Source organism: Phalacrocorax aristotelis, unplaced genomic scaffold (assembly GCF_949628215.1).
Source record: "Phalacrocorax aristotelis unplaced genomic scaffold, bGulAri2.1 scaffold_187, whole genome shotgun sequence".
In the NCBI taxonomy this organism is placed as follows: Eukaryota; Metazoa; Chordata; class Aves; order Suliformes; family Phalacrocoracidae; genus Phalacrocorax; species Phalacrocorax aristotelis.
Genome location: NW_027441167.1, coordinates 48085 through 69475, shown reverse-complemented (window position 1 = coordinate 69475; position 21391 = coordinate 48085). Strand labels below are relative to the sequence as shown.

Sequence of the window (21391 nt, the reverse complement as noted above, 5' to 3'; positions counted from 1 at the left end):
TTGCACCGTGCAAATGCACCGAGTGTTTTGCGTGCAACATCCTGGGGGGCGGATATTGCACCGTGCAAATGCACCAAGTGTTTTGCGTCCAATGCCCTGGGGGGTGGATATTGCACCGTGCAAATGCAGCGAGTGCTTTGCGTGCAACGCCCTGGGGGGTGGATATTGCACCGTGCAAATGCACCGAGTGCTTTGCGTCCAACGCCCTGGGGGGTGGATATTGCACTGTGCAAACGCACCGAGTGTTTTGGGTGCAACGCCCTGGGGGGCGGATATTGCACCGTGCAAATGCAGCGAGTGTTTTGCGTCCAACGCCCTGGGGGGTGGATATTGCACCGTGCAAATGCACCGAGTGCTTTGCGTGCAACGCCCTGGGGGGTGGATATTGCACCGTGCAAATGCACCGAGTGCTTTGCGTGCAACGCCCTGGGGGGTGGATATTGCACCGTGCAAATGCACCGAGTGCTTTGCGTGCAACGCCCTGGGGGGTGGATATTGCACCGTGCAAATGCGGCGAGTGTTTTGCGTGCAACGCCCTGGGGGGTGGATATTGCACCGTGCAAATGCACCGAGTGCTTTGCGTGCAACGCCCTGGGGGGCGGATATTGCACCGTGCAAATGCACCGAGTGCTTTGCATGCGTCAACCTATGCTAGATATTCCCCCTCTTTGCTAAAACCACATAGTCCGAGGAGGAAACCCATTGCTTACGGCAGCCCGATGGTGTCCTCCAGTCACGCACGACAGCCCCGTGCTTCTTGCAGGTGGATGCATAAGCCTCCAGCACCTTGCATAGGATTTTCTTCGCCCCGTTGCTCATGCACACATCGTAGAGGCAGTTGCGGTAGAAATCACGGGGCTTGACGACGTTGTGGCAAGCCTTGAAAGGCCCTTGGAAGGTTTTCTTGATGAGGCCGCAGTAGTGGTCGCCCCCGTACAGCTCTTTTTTCTCCTCCTCGCACACCGGGCAGGTGCCTTCGCAATAATCCCAGCAAAACGGGTCGTCCTCGTCGGGGGATTTCCAGCTTTTGGCCCAGCCCACCAGGGCGGTGAGGTTGCTGCCATGCTGGGGGACGTCGTCCTCGGGCTTGAGGTTGAAGTTGCCGCAGAGGCCGCAGGTGTGTTTGTAGTAGCTGCTGGGGAGGTCGATAACCAGATGCCAGTTCCAGTCGTACGTTACCCGGAGCCCAAAATCCGTCTCCAGCACGGCGCTGAGCCCGCTCTGGAAGACTTGCACCTTGCCATCTTCCAGGCTCACTGGGAGCAGCGTCACCACCCCGTTCACCTGCGGGTGGGGAGCAGCAGACGTGAGCCCGACGCAGCAAAGCCGAGGCCGTGGAACGACTGCTTGATGTGCAACGGGTGCTGCGGTGATCCTGCAGCGTGCAACCACCCCCCGCAGAGCGTGGTATTTGCTGGGGCGATGCTACGGGGTACAAACATCTGCCACGGCGTGCCAGCACTGCTGAGGAGCGCAATTGCCCGCCGCAGTGATGCTGTGCCCTGCCAACACCCGCTGCAGCAATGCACATATAGCGTGTGGCTCCCAGAGTGTGCAACTGCCAGCTGCAGCGTGCAACCGTTCACCGGGGTGGGAAATCAATGCTGCAGCACCCCCAGAGCGTGCAACCCCCCGCCGCAGTGTGCAACCGTTCACCGGGGTGGGAAATCAATGCTGCAGCACCCCTAGAGTGTGCAACCCCCCGCTGCAGCGTGCAACCGTTCACCGGGGTGGGAAATCAATGCTGCAGCACCCCCAGAGCGTGCAACCCGCCGCTGCAGCGTGCAACCGTTCACCGGGGTGGGAAATCAATGCTGCAGCACCCCCAGAGCGTGCAACCCGCCGCTGCAGCGTGCAACCGTTCACCGGGGTGGGAAATCAATGCTGCAGCACCCCCAGAGCGTGCAACCCCCCGCCACAGCGTGCAACCGTTCACCGGGGTGGGAAATCAACGCTGCAGCACCCCCAGAGCGTGCAACCCCCCGCCGCAGCGTGCAACCGTTCACCGGGGTGGGAAATCAATGCTGCAGCGCTCCCAGAGCGTGCAACCCCCCGCCGCAGCGTGCAACCGTTCACCGGGGTGGGAAATCAATGCTGCAGCGCTCCCAGAGCGTGCAACCCCCCGCCGCAGCGTGCAACCGTTCACCGGGGTGGGAAATCAATGCTGCAGCACCCCCAGAGCGTGCAACCCCCCGCCGCAGCGTGCAACCGTTCACCGGGGTGGGAAATCAATGCTGCAGCACCCCCAGAGCGTGCAAGCCCCCGCCGCAGCGTGCAACCGTTCACCGGGGTGGGAAATCAATGCTGCAGCACCCCCAGAGCGTGCAACCCCCCGCCGCAGCGTGCAACCGTTCACCGGGGTGGGAAATCAATGCTGCAGCACCCCCAGAGCGTGCAACCCGCCGCTGCAGCGTGCAACCGTTCACCGGGGTGGGAAATCAATGCTGCAGCACCCCCAGAGCGTGCAACCCCCCGCCACAGCGTGCAACCGTTCACCGGGGTGGGAAATCAATGCTGCAGCACCCCCAGAGCGTGCAACCCCCCGCCGCAGCGTGCAACCGTTCACCGGGGTGGGAAATCAATGCTGCAGCACCCCTAGAGTGTGCAACCCCCCGCCGCAGCGTGCAACCGTTCACCGGGGTGGGAAATCAATGCTGCAGCACCCCCAGAGCGTGCAACCCCCCGCCGCAGCGTGCAACCGTTCACCGGGGTGGGAAATCAATGCTGCAGCACCCCTAGAGTGTGCAACCCCCCGCCGCAGCGTGCAACCGTTCACCGGGGTGGGAAATCAATGCTGCAGCACCCCTAGAGTGTGCAACCCCCCGCCGCAGCGTGCAACCGTTCACCGGGGTGGGAAATCAATGCTGCAGCACCCCTAGAGTGTGCAACCCCCCGCTGCAGCGTGCAACCGTTCACCGGGGTGGGAAATCAATGCTGCAGCGCTCCCAGAGCGTGCAACCCCCCGCCGCAGCGTGCAACCGTTCACCGGGGTGGGAAATCAATGCTGCAGCACCCCTAGAGTGTGCAACCCCCCGCCGCAGTGTGCAACCGTTCACCGGGGTGGGAAATCAATGCTGCAGCGCTCCCAGAGCGTGCAACCCCCCGCCGCAGCGTGCAACCGTTCACCGGGGTGGGAAATCAACGCTGCAGCGCTCCCAGAGCGTGCAACCCCCCGCCGCAGCGTGCAACCGTTCACCGGGGTGGGAAATCAATGCTGCAGCACCCCCAGAGCGTGCAACCCCCCGCTGCAGCATGCAACCGTTCACCAGGGTGGGAAATCAATGCTGCAGCACCCCCAGAGCGTGCAACCCCCCGCTGCAGCATGCAACCGTTCACCAGGGTGGGAAATCAATGCTGCAGCACCCCCAGAGCGTGCAACCCCCCGCCGCAGCGTGCAACCGTTCACCGGGGTGGGAAATCAATGCTGCAGCACCCCCAGAGCGTGCAAGCCCCCGCCGCAGCGTGCAACCGTTCACCGGGGTGGAAAATCAATGCTGCAGCGCCCCCAGAGCGTGCAACCCCCCGCCGCAGCGTGCAACCGTTCACCGGGGTGGGAAATCAATGCTGCAGCGCTCCCAGAGCGTGCAACCCCCCGCTGCAGCATGCAACCGTTCACCAGGGTGGGAAATCAATGCTGCAGCTCTCCCAGAGCGTGCAACCCGCCGCTGCAGTGTGCAACCGTTCACCGGGGTGGGAAATCAATGCTGCAGCACCCCCAGAGCGTGCAACCCCCCGCCGCAGCGTGCAACCGTTCACCAGGGTGGGAAATCAATGCTGCAGCACCCCTAGAGTGTGCAACCCCCCGCCGCAGCGTGCAACCGTTCACCGGGGTGGGAAATCAATGCTGCAGCACCCCCAGAGCGTGCAACCCCCCGCTGCAGCATGCAACCGTTCACCAGGGTGGGAAATCAATGCTGCAGCTCTCCCAGAGCGTGCAACCCCCCGCTGCAGCGTGCAACCGTTCACCGGGGTGGGAAATCAATGCTGCAGCGCCCCCAGAGCGTGCAACCCCCCGCCGCAGCGTGCAACCGTTCACCGGGGTGGGAAATCAATGCTGCAGCACCCCCAGAGCGTGCAACCCCCCGCCGCAGCGTGCAACCGTTCACCGGGGTGGGAAATCAATGCTGCAGCACCCCTAGAGTGTGCAACCCCCCGCTGCAGTGTGCAACCGTTCACCGGGGTGGGAAATCAACGCTGCAGCACCCCCAGAGCGTGCAACCCCCCGCCGCAGCGTGCAACCGTTCACCAGGGTGGGAAATCAATGCTGCAGCTCTCCCAGAGCGTGCAACCCGCCGCTGCAGTGTGCAACCGTTCACCGGGGTGGGAAATCAATGCTGCAGCACCCCCAGAGTGTGCAACCCCCCGCCGCAGCGTGCAACCGTTCACCGGGGTGGGAAATCAATGCTGCAGCACCCCCAGAGCGTGCAACCCCCCGCCGCAGCGTGCAACCGTTCACCGGGGTGGGAAATCAATGCTGCAGCACCCCCAGAGCGTGCAACCCCCCGCCGCAGCGTGCAATCGCTGCTTCAGCAAGACAACACTGTTACAGGGTGCAACTACCCACTGCGAGCTCTGTGCCCTCCTGGCAAGAGCCAAACTTGGAGCCGAGCCTCATCAGGGGCTGCTGAGGTGCTCTGAGCATCAAACCCCCCTCCAATTTCATGACATCACTGCCTTCATCGGGCTTTACTTTTGCCTCACCTGAGTCACACGCGCTGGCTGCCACTGCAAACCTCCCGGGGGGGGGGGGTATCCCACCAGCTTTGAGGTTTCTTGGGGACCCGCTGCAGCTGCCTTTGGTGGTTTTGGCCTCCCCAAAGGTCAGAAAACAACCTCAGGTTGCCTCATGCAAGGGAGCGTATTCCCGGCAGCTCCCAACATTGCAAAAATGCACATTCCGGTTTGACGGATTTAGCCAAAAATAACGGTGGCCGTGATGGTGCGGGAAGAGGTGTTGAATGCGATGGAGGAGAGGCACGGAAAAGGAGGTGGGGAGGAGATGGATGAAGAAAAGAGGTGGGGAAAGGCCAATTTTCCCCTCAATTTTAGGCCAACTCACCCTGACTTTGCCCAATTCTTTCCGGTGGATGGAGACCTGTTGGCCGTAGACATTGATGTTGGCCAAGCTCACATAGGAGACCGATTTCACCCCACCGCGGATGTCGTTCTTGCCCTCCACCTTGAAGGGCACCAATCTGGTGTCGTTCCCGCAGGATTCGGCCATGGTGTAGGTGCAGGTGCCTTGGAAGTCGAAATCGAGATTGTCGAAGGTGTGGTAGTGGGGGTCCCCCCAACCCCAGCAGGTGGCAACCAGCGATGGGACACACTTGGCTTGGCCATCCTTAAACTGGCAGTTCTCCTTGGGCCGGCACTGAAGGGCTTTGCAGGGGTCTGGAAGGAGAAGAAACCGTGGCAGAAACCACGGGGCATGTCCTGGTGAGGCGCACGTCCCATGTCACCATACAAACCCAGCTCCTTCACCAGTGTTGAGGTCCCACCGAGTGTCCTCTGCCCCCCCCTTTGAGCTTTGGCGGGAGATTGGCAGCTCTGAGACGTAAATCAGAGCACAACAATCCATCGCCAAACCCAAATTCCCCCTTTTCAGCTGCCTTTCCCTACCCGTGGCTTGGAAAAAAGGTCAAGATTGGGTTGGTCGTTACCCAAGGTCGCCTCCGTCCTTCATGAAGGTGCCACCATGGTTAAAATAGGACACCTGGGTGGATGCAAAGCTAAGGGATGGCTTTCCCGAAGCACTTTGCTCTTCCAAAACCCTCCTACCACATCCCTGACCCTCTTAGGGTTGGAGGTGGGACCTGCGGCTGCCGCCTCCCCTTGCTCTTGGGTTCCCACCTCAGCCCAAACCTCTAAATCAAAGCTCCAGACCAGCCCCAGGATCTGCTCTGCCTCCAAGAGATGGCCCCCCCACCCCCCCCTTATTTTTTCCTTGATTCACCCAAGCAGCCCCATTTTTCCTTACTTTGATTGATGCAACCCCAGACCCCGTCCCGGATGTCGCAGGTTTCGTCATCGGTGCAGCTGTGGCTGCTGCAAGTCAAGCCCTTGCCGGGGACGCACGTGCAACGCTGCTGGCAGCTGTCCTTCAAGAGCGTCTCGTGGGGCTGCAGGGCGAGAGGTTGCAGAGCGTTGCGAGGAGGAGAGCGAACTGTTACACATAAACGCGTGAAAACGCGTAGAAGCGGGGGGAAAAAAAAATCACATATTGAGGTCTACGGGAGAGAATAAGCAGCTTTGCAAAATGCAAAATTGCTGAGGAATTGATTGCAAGAAAGAAAATGCAGGGGAAAAAAAAAAACCCATCCCTTTGCCATCTTCGCGTCTTCTGAAGGAAAAATATGTTGTTATTTAGCGCCTTTGGCTATGGAAAGCGCAGCTACCCCCCGGGCAGCCACGCCTGTGCTAGCACCTGTATGCCAAACCATAAAAGAGATGGAAATGACCCAATTTTCTTCATATGAAACCACAGGATTGCTTGGCAGATGGAAAATTTTGAGGTGTTGGGTGGTTTTTTTTGTCCCCTACAAGGGGTTTGGCCCCTGTGCTTCGCCTTTGGAGCGACGTTCTGAATGCGGGCAGGAGGAAAATGTTAAAAAAAAACCCCAAATCCCGCCCAAACTCGGGGGGTTTAATACCTTGTAATATCTCCCATCCACAAAACAGCCGCATTTGTCCTTGGGAACGCAGCTGTGCCCATCAAAGCGATACCCTTTATCGCACTGGCAGCCTTCGACGCAGGTTTTGGGGCATTTGGAGGCATCTACAAGCGCTGCGCAGCTGTTGATGCAGAGGTTGGTGCAGAGGGAGTAGCTGCTCTTGTCCGGGCATCTGAGGGCTGGAAGGAAAAAGGGTGATAAAGCCAAGACCCAACGTTGGGTGGAAGAGCGGTGCCAACCCAGGGTTGCACCCCAGGGTGATGGCGGAGCTTGAAGGCGGAGGAAAAGGCGACCCGTTGGCGCTCGGTGTTGGGGACGAGTGGGAAAAGCCAACGCAAGCACCGGCCAGGTGAATTTTTTATTGGTGTTGGCTTTTCCCACTCGCCCCCAGCACCATTGAAACGTCACCCTGTTGGCGCTTGCCTTGGCTTTTCCCACTTGCCCCAAACGCCAACATAAATCCGCCCATGGAAACGTCACCCCGTTGGCGCTTGCGTTGGCGCTTCTCAGTTATCCCCAACACCGATGAAAACGCAACACCCTCCCCCCCACCCCCAGCGACGGCTTTTCCCAGGTGCAATTGTTTTCACGCCTTCATCATCCTCCTCACCTTGGCCTCCCAACCCAACAACACCACTCGCATCACCCCATGCATCAAGGGTGGTCGGCACAGACACCCGGCCCCCAAATTCCTTAGAAATAAACCATAAAGCCCTGCTTATTTTTCAATTAATCCCGATGACGTGCAACTTCCCGGCCACAGAGGAGGTTTCCCACCCGCGTCCCCCCGCTTACGGCAGAAGGATGGTTTTCTCCAAGCCTCGATCATGACACCGGCTTCTTGGCAAGCGGTGGCGTAGCTCTGGATGCTCCGGCAGAGGACGTGGGTGTCTCCCTCTGCGAGGCAAGTGTCGTGGAGGCAGGCTTGGAAATAGAGGTCTGGGTTGATGAGGTGGTGGCAGGATTGAAAGGGGCCCTTCGAGAGCATGAGGATGCCGCAGTAGTTGCGTTTCTGCAGGACCGCCTTCTTCTCCTCCGTGCAGGCGGGGCAGTCATCCTTGGGGCACTCATCAGCGCAGGGCACATCACCCGTTTTCCAACTGGAACCAAAGACCCTCATGTTGGGGGCCTTCTGGCCACTGAGGAGGAGGAAATCATCATTGCGTTGCAGGTTGTAGTTGCCACAGAGCCCACAGAGTTGGCCCTGGTAGCTCTTCGGGACTGTAACTGCCACGTGGTGGAGGAGGTCATAGTATATGATGAGGCCGAAGTCAGTCTCAAGAAGGACGCCCATCCCGTGTTTGTGCACCTGGACCCGTCCCTGGCTCAGGATGGCTGGGAGGTGGTGGGTTATGGAGGCCACCTGGGATGGGGAGAGAGAAATCCTCCAGTGAGCCTCAAGGGTGCTGCAAGGAGAAGGCTATGGAGGTAGGAACGAAAAACATTGGGGGAAAAGCACCTTCCAACCAAGGTTTTAATGAATTTATGGCTCCCACTCTGACACTGGAAGGCAATGTGAAGATGAGCATGGCTTTGTCCTGGAGATAGGGGGGAGGTCTTCCCTCCATCAAGGAAAAAAACCCAAATTTTGGGGCTCCCATATTCCCACCTGATAAGAGGTGGGCCACAAAACATGGCCTTCCTGTAACCACGCAGCTCTTCCTTCGCACCAGAGCCAACCTCAGCCTGTAGACTTTGACACCGGCACGCTTGCGACCAAAAGGAGGTACGGCTGTGCTTCGTGATCCACCACGGCAGGCCCCTGGTTGCCTCCCACCGGGGTCAACACGACCCTGTAGACGTTGTCACCAAAACATCCGCGCTCAAAACAAGAGATGGACCACAAAGCACAGACTTACCGTGACGGTTCCCCTCTCGCCTTGTGTCAAGGTCAACAGGAGCCCATAGACTTTAACACCGGCATGTTTGCACCCTAAAAGAGGTGAACCCCCGCACGTGGTGGACTGCCACGCGTAGACATACCACGACCGTGTCCCTCTCACCTCATGGCAAAGCCAACGTGAGCCCATAGACTTCGTCACCGACACGTTTGCGCCCAGGAAGGGGTAAACCACGAAGTAGTGCCTTACCGTGACGTCTCCCCTCTTGCCTCGCGTCAAGGTCAACGTGAGCTCGTAAACTTCGACGGTCAGTTCTTGGATGCCGGAGGCCTTCCCCTTCTGCCGGGCGTCCTTCGTGATTTTCACAACAAATGGTGTGACATTCTCGCTGGTACAGGTCTCCGTGAGGATGTAGGAGCAGGTGCCCGAGATGTTGAAAGCCGACCCATCAAAGGACATATAGCTGCGGTCACCGGTGGCCACGCAGGTCCCAAGCATGGCAGATGGGCATTGGAGGACCCCATCAATGACTGTGACTTCGCTGTCTCCAGGGCAAGAATGTTTTTTGCAGGCCACTGAGCTGCCAGCCTTGCACTGACATTCCTCCTTCTTGCTGGGGAAGAAAGTCTCCCCCACCTTGTAGTAGAAGTCCTGATGGAAGCATCCGCACTGGGACGTGGGGACGCACTCGTCGCCGCTGAGCACGAAGCCTTCGTCGCACACGCAGCCCTCCCTGCACCGCTCCGAGCATTTCACCGGGGAGTAGATGCCGCCGCAGGTCTGCTGGCAGTCCTCGGTGCAGACCTCGTAGTGGCTGTTTGCAGGGCATGAAAGACCTGCCACGAGACAAAGAGATTCGTTAGGAGCGAGGAAATTACGGGGTGGATCCTGCAATTTTTTTCCCGCAATTAGGGACAGAGTCGTGCCTGGTGGCGAGGTTCACCAGATGGAGATTTTTTTTTTTACCCAATTGCTCCATGGTTAAATTTCACAGAATCACAGAATCCCAGTTGGGAAGGGACCTCAGCAATCATCTAGCCCAACCTTTCTGGGAAGAGCCCAGTCTAGACAAGATGGCCCAGCACCCTGTCCAGACGGCTCTTGACAGTGTCCAACGTGGCCGAGTCAACCACGTCCCTGGGGAGATTATTCCAACGGTGACTGTCCTCAGTGTGAAAAATTTCCCTCTGGTGGCCAGTCGGAATCTCCCCAAGAGCAACCTGTGTCCATCCCCCTTGTCCTCTCTATGGGACTCCGTGTAAAAAGGGAGTCTCCACCTTCTTTGTAGCTACCCCCTAAGTCCTGGTACACGGGGATGAGATCCCCTCTGAGCCTCCTTTTCTCAAGGCTGAACAAACCCAGCTCTCCCAGCCCATCCTCGTATGGCAGCTTCCCAGTCCTCTGATCATCCTGGTGGCCCCTCTCTGGGCCCCTTCCAGCCTGGCCACATCCTTTTTGTACAGCGGGGACCAGAACTGCACACAGCGCTCCAGGGGTGGCCTGACCAGCGCTGAGTAGAGTGGGATGATGACTTCTTTCTCTCTGCTGGCGATGCCCTTGTTGATGCCACCCAGCACCCTGTTGGCCTTCTTGGCCACAGCAGCCACTGTTGGCTCATGTTGAGCTTCCTGCCCACCAGGACCCCCAGGTCCCTTCCCACAGAGCTGCTCTCCAGCCAGGTGGGTCCCAGGCTGGGCTGCACCCCCGGATTATGTTTCCCATGTGCAGGACCTCAAACTTCTCCTTGTTGACCTTCATAAGGTTCATAAATTTCATCTCTTCCTCAGCGTGGACATGGTGAGGGAAGGCGTGTCCATAAGGGACATTTCAACCCTTCTGAGGTGGGGGTTTTAGGCTGCTGAATCACCTCATTTTCCCCATTGTCACGGAGAAAATGAGGGCGTTCCCTCAAGCAACAGGATTCCTCCTGCACTGGGTCCCCAATCAACTTTCAGGGCCTGTCCCTCCCCCCTCATTTAAATATTTTTGGTGCATCTCATGTGTTTTACCCTCTAAGCCATCCAGGCAGTCACCACTCGCTCTCATTTTCACCAACGCAAAGAAATTGCTGCTCGTTGGGGCTAAATTATTTGACCCATCGTAGCCAGGTGGGACATCTTGTCCCCTCGAAGGGTTTGTTTCTGGGCATTGGCTGTAAATCGAGATGATGGGACCAACTTCGGGTGGGATAAAGCACCACTAAGTGAGAGGATTCCCACCTCTGGTTTGACCCCACGTGGGTGTGGCGCAAGAATGGGGTTCCCTTGGATGCTCGTGACCTCCCGTGAAGAAGAAACCCTCCAATTAGCTCAACTTACTGCAGAAATTGTCCGTCCTCCATTTCTCGACGGTCGCACCGGCGGCCTGGCAGGCAGCGGCGTAGTGGGCGATGACGTGGCACATCACACCTTCCTGGTCTGGGAAGAGGCAAAAATCATGCACGCAGTTTTGGAAGTAGTGCGCGCTGTCCACAAGAGCATGGCAAGCTCTGAAGGGTCCGTCCGCCTGTTGGATGATCCCACAACCCATCTTCGAGACTATCTGGCGCTGCAGAGCCGCTGCGATGGCAGGACATTCCACCTTCGACAGCTCCACGCAACCCAGCGTGTCGCTGACCTTCCAGCTGTGCCCGAAGGTGTCTGGCTTTGACGTCACTTGGCCGTTCTTCATCATCATCTCGTCGCCCACGTTCCCATTGTAGTTCCCGCAGAGGCCGCACAGGGTGTTCGCGTAAGTGCTGGGCACCGACACGGTGACTTGGCTTTGCCAGTCGTAGGTGACGGTGAGGCCGAAGTCCGTCTCTACCACCGCTTCCCGCCCACCTCTGTAGACGGAGATCTTCCTGTCTCTGTGGCGATACGGTAGGTTGGCCAACCGGTCGTTGATCTGGGGAACAAAAGCCATAAAAACCCACCACCCACCCCGCCCCAGTTATTAAAAATCTGGTATCCAACGGTAAAGGCAAGTTGCGTTTTCACGCCACCTGCAATTTAGGCTCCAGCCAAAGCACCCGAATTATGTAGCCGAAGACTTTTCAACGTGAATCATCTGCCCCAAAAGACGCCCACCAACTTTGAGGTGAAGGGTGCCTAGAGGCTCCCTGGCTCGTGTCAGCCACCGACCTCCCGCCTCAGGTAGAGCGCCTTACGTGTCAGCAATTAAATCCCGTCTCGATTAACACGGGGCAAAGAGACCTTGGGATCGCGGCTGGAGGAAAATCCTCAGCGCTCCCCAGTGCAGGGCAAAAAATATTAGAGGGGCGAAGGTCGGGGAGAAGAAACGGGACGAAGAGGTTGGGGTGAGGAGCAGAGAGCGAAGAAAGATCAAGATTAGGTAAAGATCAAGATGAGATAAATGCCAAGACTAAAGATTAAAGATAAAGATTAAAGATAAAGATTAGATAAAGATGAAGATTAAAGATGAAGATTAAAGATTAGATAAATATCAAGATTAAAGAATAAAGATAAAGCTTAAAGGTAAAGCTTAAAGGTAAAGATTAGGTCAAGATTAGATAAAGAAAAAATTAGATAAAGATCAAGACTACAGAGAAAAATTAAAGATAAAGATAAAAATTAAAGATCAAGATTACAGAGAAAAATTAAAGATAAAGATAAAAATTAGATAAAGATCAAGATTACAGATAAAATTAAAGATAAAAAATAGATAAAGATCAAGATTATAGATAAAATTAAAGATAAAGATTAAAAATAGATAAAGATCAAGATTACAGATAAAATTAAAGATAAAGATTAAAAATAGATAAAGATCAAGATTACAGATAAAAATTAAAGATAAAGATTAGATAAAGATCAAGATTAAAGATAAAAATTAGATAAAGATAAAAATTACATAACGATAAAGATTAAAGATAAAAGATAAAGATTAAAGATAAGATAAAGATTAAAGATTAGATAAAGATTAATATTAAAGATTAAAGATAAAGATAAAACTTAGATAAAGATTAGATAAAGATAAAAATTAGATAAAGATTAAAGATTATGATTAAGATTAAATATTAAAATTAGATAAAGATTAGATAAAGATAAAGATTAAAGATAAAGATTAAATATTAGATAAAGAATAAGATTAAAGATAAAGATTAAAGATTAAAGATTATGATTAAGATTAAATATTAAAATTAGATAAAGATTAGATAAAGATAAAGATTAAAGATAAAGATTAAAGATTAGATAAAGAATAAGATTAAAGATAAAGATTAAAGATTAGATAAAGATTAAGATTAAAGATAAAAATTAGATAAAGATTAGATAAAGATAAAAGATACAGCTAAAGATTAAAGATCAAGCTTAGGTAAAGATCAAGGTTAAAGATCAAGCTTAGGTAAAGATCAAGGTTAAAGATCAAGCTTAGATAAAGGTAAAGATAAGGATTAGATAAAAATAAAGATTAACGATCAATATTAAAGCTAACGACCAAGATTAAAGATAAAGATTAGCTAAAGATCAATATTAGCCAAACTCACGGTGATTTTGCCGGGGCGCTCCTGGCTGATCACGACGGTTTTGTCATAGACTTTGACCGCGACGAGAGCGACGGCCGAGAGCAGCGCGGCGTCCTGGCGGCCGTTCTGCACCAGCACCTGGAAGTCCACCAGGCCTTGGGTTTTCTCGCACAACCCGGCCAACTGGTAGATGCACGTGCCCTGGAAGACGAACTTCCCGCCGTCGAAGCTCGTGTAGTGGGTGGCGCCGACGGCTGTGCAGGTCCCGTAGCTCTTGGGGTAGCACCCCTGGACGCCGTCCTCCACCCGGCATTCTTCCCCGGCACGGCAGCTGGCCCGCCGGCACGCCACCTTCCGCGACGTCTCGTCGCAGACGCAACGTTTGGAGCAGGTGCTGTCACCCCAAAACGCCTCGTGGAGGCCGTGGAGGCGACCCTCGAAGACGCAGCCGCACTCGCCCCGGGGGATGCACTCGTTGGCGTCGAAGACGAACCCCTCCTGGCAGGCGCAGGCCTCCACGCAGGCCGAGGCTTCGCAGTCGGCGGGCGCGGCGGCGGCGTTGCAGGTGGCGGGGCAGGCGGCGCCGCACGCCGTGTAGTTGCTGTTCTTCGGGCAGGGGAGAGCTGTCGGCGGGGCGAGACACCGTCGTCACGGTGGGGGTAATGCTGCCTTGGCGGAGCGCTAAGGGAACCTGGGTGGGCTTCGTGGAGACTTACAGGGTCTACCTAGGTTCTGCCTAGAGTCTCCATGGACTCCCTTCACCTTCTGCATGGGTTGCTGGGGGTCTCCATGACTCCCCTGACCTTCTGCGTGGGTTTTTGGGGGTCTCCATGGACTCCCCCGACCTTCTGCATGGGTATTTTGGGAGACTCCATGACTCCCTTCACCTTCTGCATGGCTTTTTTGGGGTCTCCGTGACTCACCCGACCTTCTGCATGGGTTGTTGGGGGTCTCCATGACTCACCCGACCTTCTGCATGTGTATTTTGGGCGGCTCCATGGACTCCCTTCACCTTCTGCATGGTTTTTCTGGGGTCTACGTGACTCACCCGACCTTCTGCATGGGTTTTGGGAGGCTCCATGACTCCCCTGACCTTCTGCATGGGTTTTTGGGAGTCTCCATGACTCCCCTGACCTTCTGCATGGGTTTTTGGGAGTCTCCATGACTCTCCTGACCTTCTGCGTGGGTTTTTGGGGGTCTCCATGACTCCCCTGACCTTCTGCATGGGTTGCTGGGGGTCTCCATGACTCCCCTGACCTTCTGCATGGGTTGCTGGGGGTCTCCATGACTCCCCTGACCTTCTGCATGGGTTTTTGGGAGTCTCCATGACTCTCCTGACCTTCTGCATAGGTTTTTGGGGGTCTCCATGACTGCCCTGACCTTCTGCATGGGTTTTTGGGGGTGTCCATGTCTCCCTTCAGCTTCTGCATGAGTTTTTGGGGGTCTCCATGACTCTCCTGACCTTCTGCATGGGTTTTTGGGCGGCTCAGTGGACTCCCCCGACCTTCTGCATGGGTATTTTGGGAGACTCCATGACTCCCCTGACCTTCTGCATGGTTTTTTTGGGGTCTCCGTGACTCACCCGACCTTCTGCATGGGTTTTTGGGAGTCTCCATGACTCACCCGACCTTCTGCATGTGTATTTTGGGCGGCTCCATGGACTCCCTTCACCTTCTGCATGGTTTTTCTGGGGTCTACGTGACTCACCCGACCTTCTGCATGGGTTTTGGGAGGCTCCATGACTCCCCAGACCTTCTGCATGGGTTGTTGGGGGTCTCCATCACTCCCCCGACCTTCTGCATGGGTTTTTGAGAGTCTCCATGGACTCCCCCGACCTTCTGCATGGGTTGCTGGGGGTCTCCATGACTCCCCTGACCTTCTGCATGGGTTTTTGGGAGTCTCCATGACTCTCCTGACCTTCTGCGTGGGTTTTTGGGGGTCTCCATGACTCTCCTGACCTTCTGCATGGGTTTTTGGGGGTCTCCATGACTCTCCTGACCTTCTGCGTGGGTTTTTGGGAGTCTCCATGACTGCCCTGACCTTCTGCATGGGTTGCTGGGGGTCTCCATGACTCCCCTGACCTTCTGCATGGGTTTTTGGGAGTCTCCATGACTCTCCTGACCTTCTGCGTGGGTTTTTGGGGGTCTCCATGACTCTCCTGACCTTCTGCGTGGGTTTTTGGGAGTCTCCATGACTGCCCTGACCTTCTGCATGGGTTTTTGGGAGTCTCCATGTCTCCCTTCACCTTCTGCATGAGTTTTTGGGAGTCTCCATGACTCCCCTGACCTTCTGCATGGGTTTTTGGGAGTCTCCATGTCTCCCTTCACCTTCTGCATGAGTTTTTGGGAGTCTCCATGACTCCCCTGACCTTCTGCATGGGTTTTTGGGCAGCTCAGTGGACTCCCCCGACCTTCTGCATGGGTTTTTGGGAGTCTCCATGACTCCCTTCACCTTCTGCATGGTTTTTTTGGGGTCTCCGTGACTCACCCGACCTTCTGCATGGGTTTTTGGGAGTCTCCATGACTCCCCCGACCTTCTGCGTGGGTTTTTGGGGTCTCCATGACTGCCCTGACCTTCTGCATGGGTTTTTGGGGGTCTCCATGACTCCCTGACATTCTGCATGGGTATTTTGGGAGACTCCATGGACTCCCTTCACCTTCTGCATGGTTTATTTGGGGTCTCCGTGACTCACCCGACCTTCTGCATGGGTTTTTGGGGGTCTCCATGACTCTCCTGACCTTCTGCATGGGTTTTTGGGAGTCTCCATGACTCCCCTGACCTTCTGCATGGGTTTTTGGGAGTCTCCATGACTCTCCTGACCTTCTGCGTGGGTTTTTGGGAGTCTCCATGACTCCCCTGACTTTCTGCATGGGTTTTGGGTGTCTCCATGACTCTCCCGACCTTCTGCATGGGTTTTTGGGAGTGTCACTGGACTCCCTCGACTTTCTCATGGACTTTTGGGACTTGCACTTTTGGCACGGACATTCTAGAGCCTGCATGGATTCCCTGGACTTTCAGCAGAGAGTTTTTTGGTGTCTCAAAGGACTCTGTACCTTCTGAAGGGACTTTCTGCATGGATTTTTTGGGACTTGGACTTTTGGGAGTCTCCACAGACTTCCTGGATCTTCTGCATGGAGATGCTTCTGGGGCCTGCATGGACTTTCTGAACTTCCATCAGAGACTTTTTGGAGTCTCAAAGGACTTTCTGGACCTTCTGAACGGGTTTTCTGGACTTTCAGCAGAGACTTTTGGGAATCTGCACAGACTTTTTGGATTTTCTGCTTGGACTTTTGGGACTTGGAGTGGGAGACGTGGAGTTTCTACACAGACTTTCTGCATGGACTTTCTATATAGACTTTCTGGAGTTTCTGTGGACTTCCTGGAGTCTGCATGGACTCTTTAGGTTTTCTGCTTGGATTTGCCTCAATAACAGTTTCCAGCTCATGAATCTGCATGATTTGGGACCCGCAGCCCTTTCAGACCCAACTTTGTGCAGCTTAATTCAAAACGACCTGGCTCCGCCTCGTTTGGGAGACCAAGAGCACTAAGTGGGGAGATCAAGAGTGTTAAGGAGAGCCAAACATCCCCGTTGGTGCAATTTCCCTTTTATGGCTGTTTTCTGCTCGTTCTCATCCCACTGCGCCTTAATTAACCCCACCTTAATTAGCATCACAGCCTCCTGCCCACCCAAGGGGAGGACTGTCCTGTCAACCAGGAGCTACTCACAACAACGTGCCAGCGTCCTCCAGTCAGAAAGAGTGATTCCCTCCTCCTGGCAGTCATCTGCGTAGGCTTCGAGGGCTTGGCACAGCACGGTGTGGAGCCCATCATTCACGCAGAGGTTGGAGATGCAGTTTTTCAGGTAGACGTTGGGGTTGACGGTGGCGTGGCAGCGCTCGAAGGGCCCCGGGCGTTGGGTGAGCAACCCGCACGACGTCTCCTGCTTGTACTTCACCTCCTCGTCCCATTGGCAACGTCCGCAGTTCCCGCTGCAGCTGTCCCGGCAGCGACGGCTCTCGCTGGTCACCTTCCAGCTCTTGCCCAGCTCCACGGCGTCCTGCACCAGTTTGCCACTGGGAATGAGGAAATCATCCTCGGGGTTGCCGTTGCCGTTGCCGCACATCCCGCACACTTTGCCAAAGAACCTACTGGGGATCTTTATCACCACGTGGTCATCCCAGTCATAGAGGATCTTCAGCCTGAAGTCGGTTTTAATCAGCAAGGTCTTGCCCTTCTGCTGCAGCTGGAGTTTCCCTTGGGCAAGGGAGATGGGGAGGTGGGAACGATGGTTGTTCACCTGGAGGAGGGAAAAAACCAAACCAAACAAAGAAATAACATCAAACATGGGGCAAAAAATGGAGTTTGTGGAGCTTTGAGGCGTCTTCTTGCAAGAGATGACCGTGCAATAGCATCACCTACTCATGCACAGCAAATCATAGAATCATTTAGGTTGAAAAAGACCCTTAAGATCATCATTAAATGACATTAAATTAAATTAAATGACCGTAATATTGCTTTGGATTCAATAATTATTTTTCTTACATACCCTCACGATCCCGTTCTCGGACCTGACCACAGTGATGGTGATGTCGTAGACACGGAGGGTCACAGAGCCAACGTAGGAGACTTTCCCGTTACCCCTGTGTTCTTTTCTGGCCTCGATGCTGAAGATGGGCAGGGTTGGATCCGTATCACAGGTCTTGGTCAAGGTGTAGGTGCACGTGCCCGTGAAATCAAAGGCTTTCCCATCGAAGGTTTGGTAGTGGAGGCCACTGGTGGCCCAGCAGGTTGAGAAGGTTTCTTGGACGCACGTGGGTTCTTCATCCACCATCTCGCACTTCTCCTTGCAGTCCAGGTCTTTGCAGGAAAGAGGAGCAGAAGCTGCAGAAATAGGGGGAAAAAAAAAACCATGGATGACAACCATGGAGAAGACCCGGCCATTGGCAAGACGCAACCGTGTGTTGGTCCTACTTACGTGTGGCGCAAAGACCAGTGAAACCATAACCAGCATAATTCAGGAAGGCGAAGACCAGGACCCCGATGGGTGACTGGTGGTGCTCAACGCTCTGGATTTCTCCTGGGTTTCTCATGGTGATGATGGCCCAGGAGAAGTCCGTGCTGGGAATCGGATGCCAGGTCACGCTCTCGTCCGTATTCTGGTTGATGGTGACGGTGCTGGTGTCAGTGTTTTGGGCGATGAGGATCACGTGGTTGTAGTAGCCATCCATGCTGTTGACCCGGTAGGATGTGCAGTAGGTGGAGATGGGTGGGATGTTGATTATGTAGGAGTCTCGCTTAAACGAGCCCTCCCTGGCACTGGTGAAGAAGAAAACCACCTGAACTGCAGCTGAAGAGCTCACGTGAAGCGGTGAACGTTGGCTGATCACCAACTCTTTGACCTGCCCCTCCATCATGACCTCACTGATGACAAAATCATCCTTGTTGTAGCTGATGGAGGTTTTCTCAGCTGCCACAACATAGACGAGGTCGGTGTTCGGCTGGAAGGGGTTGGGGGGGATGACGTAGGCTTTCCCCCACATGTTGACAGGCAGAAGCTGCTCGACCACGTAGTCACAGCTACGGAACACCTTCACGCAACTGTGCCCGCTGAGGACCGCGACGGGGTTGTCCGATATCACCTTGGTGCCGGACAAATCGTAGGTGCTTTGCAGTTGCAAGCTGTGGTAGGGTTTCAAGAAGACTTGAAGGGTGGACCCGGGGGAGTAAATATTCCCTTCGTAATAAATCGTGCCCTTGGTGTTGATGAAAACGGTGGCCGCAGTCTTCCCGGCTGCCACAACAAACTGCTTCAAGCCGCTTTTGGTGGTGCCGCTCGGTGTCACCACGTAATAGCTGTTGCCCAGCTTATTTACAGGCAACACGGTGGTGGCACCCACGGTGTGGGTTTTGTAGCTGACCCAGGCCACAGAGATCTCCTTGGTGGATTGAATCAAGATGGCTTTGTTCAAAATCCTGTTGCCGACAAGCTCTAGGCTCTCGGGGATGCGGAGGGAAACCGTCTTGTCTTTGTCAAGGGTGACGGTCTCGGTGAAGGTGCCACCGCTCATCGTCACCGTCACCTTGGTGGAGCTGGAGTAGGCGGTGAAGAGGAGGTCGATGAAGGCTTGGGTGCCTTCGGCATCGTTCTGCAGGAAGACGGTGAAGAATTCCTTGCCACGGAAAGTTGCTGTGGAAAGACCTGGGAAAAGTAGGAAAAAAAAGGGGGGGGGGTTGGGTTTGTTTTTTGGGTTGTTGGGTTTTTTTGGTGCAGAAATTATAGTAAAAAATTTCGGGGGTAAAAACCGAATAGACAGAAAACAAATCAAGACGTAACGGTGCTGCTTTTCTGGTGCGGAAACTTGCAATAGGAGGTTCTCCAAAAAACAAGGAATGAGGGCTTCGGGGCTGAAAAAAACTGCCATAGAACAGTCTGAAAAAAACCTACAAAATCGAGAATAACATTTTTTTTTTGCTGCAGAAACACACCAGAAGGTTCTGAAGAAACGAGGAAGTAAATTTTGCTGTGGAAATTGCAATGGGAGTTTCTGAAAATCAGAAATGAGAAAATAAGAAAAAAAATTGGGGTTTCTTCTTGCAGAAGCATACAGTTAGAGGGTCTTGAAAAATAAAAATGGGGAATAAAAGCTTTTTGCTGCAGAAACTGCAATAAAAATTGGGGGGGTTATGTGTGTGTTGGGTTTTTTTTTCTTCTTCTTAAGGGGTTTTATTGCAGAAATTGTAATAGGAAGACCTGAGAAATAAAAATCAGGTATAAAGGCGTTTTGCACAAGAAACACGTGGAAAGTTTTGAGGGGAAAAAAGGGTGGGGGAAAGATTTTCTTTGGTGAAGGAATCGCAGTAGAAATTCCTGGAAAACTCCACTGGAAATAAATCTTTTTATTTGCTGCTGAACTGTGCAGTAAGAAGTCTGAAAAACCAGGTACTAAGGGCTTTTGTTGCTGAGGGAAATAGAAATAAGAGTCTTTTGCTGAGGAAAAATTGGGGAATATGGGCTTTTGCTGAAAAAATAAAACTAATAAGGGATTTTTGCTGAAAAGAAAACAGGTTTAAATGCTTTTTGATGAAAGATTACTATGCACTAAGGGTTTCTCCTTGAAAAACAAACAAACAAACACCCAAAAACCAAGTAAATGGCTTTTTTCTTCTTTTTTCCTTTTTCCCCTTCCTGCTCTTTTTCACCATTTCCCTCCCCCTTCCCCCCCCCTTTTCCTTCCTCCCCTTCCCCCCTTCCTTCCTCCCTCCTTCCCCCCCTTTCCTTCCTCCCCCCTTCCCCCCTTCCTTCCTCCCCCTTTTCCCCCCCTTTCCTTCCTCCCCCCTTCCCCCCTTTCCTTCCTGCCCCCTTTTTCCCCCCTTCCTTCCTGCCCCCTTTTCCCCCCCTTCCTTCCTGCCCCCTTTCCCCCCCTTCCTTCCTGCCCCCTTTCCCCCCCTTTCCTTCCTGCCCCCTTTTTCCCCCCTTCCTTCCTGCCCCCTTTTTCCCCCCTTCCTTCCTGCCCCCTTTCCCCCCCTTCCTTCCTGCCCCCTTTTTCCCCCCTTCCTTCCTGCCCCCTTTTTCCCCCCTTCCTTCCTGCCCCCTTTTCCCCCCCTTTCCTTCCTGCCCCCCTTTTCCCCCCTTCCTTCCTGCCCCCTTTTTCCCCCCTTCCTTCCTGCCCCCTTTTCCCCCCCTTTCCTTCCTGCCCCCTTTTCCCCCCCTTTCCTTCCTGCCCCCTTTTTCCCCCCTTCCTTCCTGCCCCCTTTTCCCCCCCTTTCCTTCCTGCCCCCCTTTTCCCCCCTTCCTTCCTGCCCCCTTTTCCCCCCCTTTCCTTCCTGCCCCCTTTTCCCCCCCTTTCCTTCCTGCCCCCTTTTTCCCCCCTTCCTTCCTGCCCCCTTTTTCCCCCCTTCCTTCCTGCCCCCTTTCCCCCCCCTTTCCTTCCTGCCCCCTTTTTTCCCCCCTTCCTTCCTGCCCCCTTTTTCCCCCCTTTCCTTCCTGCCCCCTTTCCCCCCCTTCCTTCCTGCCCCCTTTTTTCCCCCTTTCCTTCCTGCCCCCTTTTTTCCCCCCTTCCTTCCTGCCCCCTTTTTCCCCCCTTTCCTTCCTGCCCCCTTTCCCCCCCTTCCTTCCTGCCCCCTTTTTCCCCCCTTTCCTTCCTGCCCCCTTTCCCCCCCTTCCTTCCTGCCCCCTTTTTCCCCCCTTCCTTCCTGCCCCCTTTCCCCCCTTTCCTTCCTGCCCCCTTTTTCCCCCCTTCCTTCCTGCCCCCTTTTTCCCCCCTTCCTTCCTGCCCCCTTCTCCCCCCTTCCCCTTTTTATATTTGTTTTTTTAAGAAAAACCCACCCAGGTGTGGGGCTGTTTTTTTTTTTCCTAAAAAATACAGATAAGGGCTTTTTCTGAAAGCGAAAAAAACCCAGATAAGAACATTTTGGTG

At 54.3% G+C, this 21391-nt stretch overlaps 1 protein-coding gene across 1 annotated transcript in view; it reads right to left on the bottom strand.

The window, feature by feature from the left end:
* LOC142050985 (IgGFc-binding protein-like) overlaps positions 1-21391 on the bottom strand; it is a gene marked incomplete at its 3' end in the record, with an annotated part of 40164 nt that overhangs the window by 17131 nt on the left and 1642 nt on the right. The window contains exons 2-12 of the mRNA XM_075080181.1: positions 17950-19173; positions 17521-17855; positions 16701-17271; positions 12996-13597; positions 10831-11398; positions 8762-9348; positions 7467-8034; positions 6651-6850; positions 5978-6119; positions 5060-5391; positions 711-1284 (exon numbers count right to left, since the gene is read on the bottom strand). Coding sequence (XP_074936282.1) covers positions 711-1284; positions 5060-5391; positions 5978-6119; positions 6651-6850; positions 7467-8034; positions 8762-9348; positions 10831-11398; positions 12996-13597; positions 16701-17271; positions 17521-17855; positions 17950-19173 — 5703 coding nt within the window. The remainder of the gene's footprint in view (positions 1-710; positions 1285-5059; positions 5392-5977; positions 6120-6650; positions 6851-7466; positions 8035-8761; positions 9349-10830; positions 11399-12995; positions 13598-16700; positions 17272-17520; positions 17856-17949; positions 19174-21391) is intronic.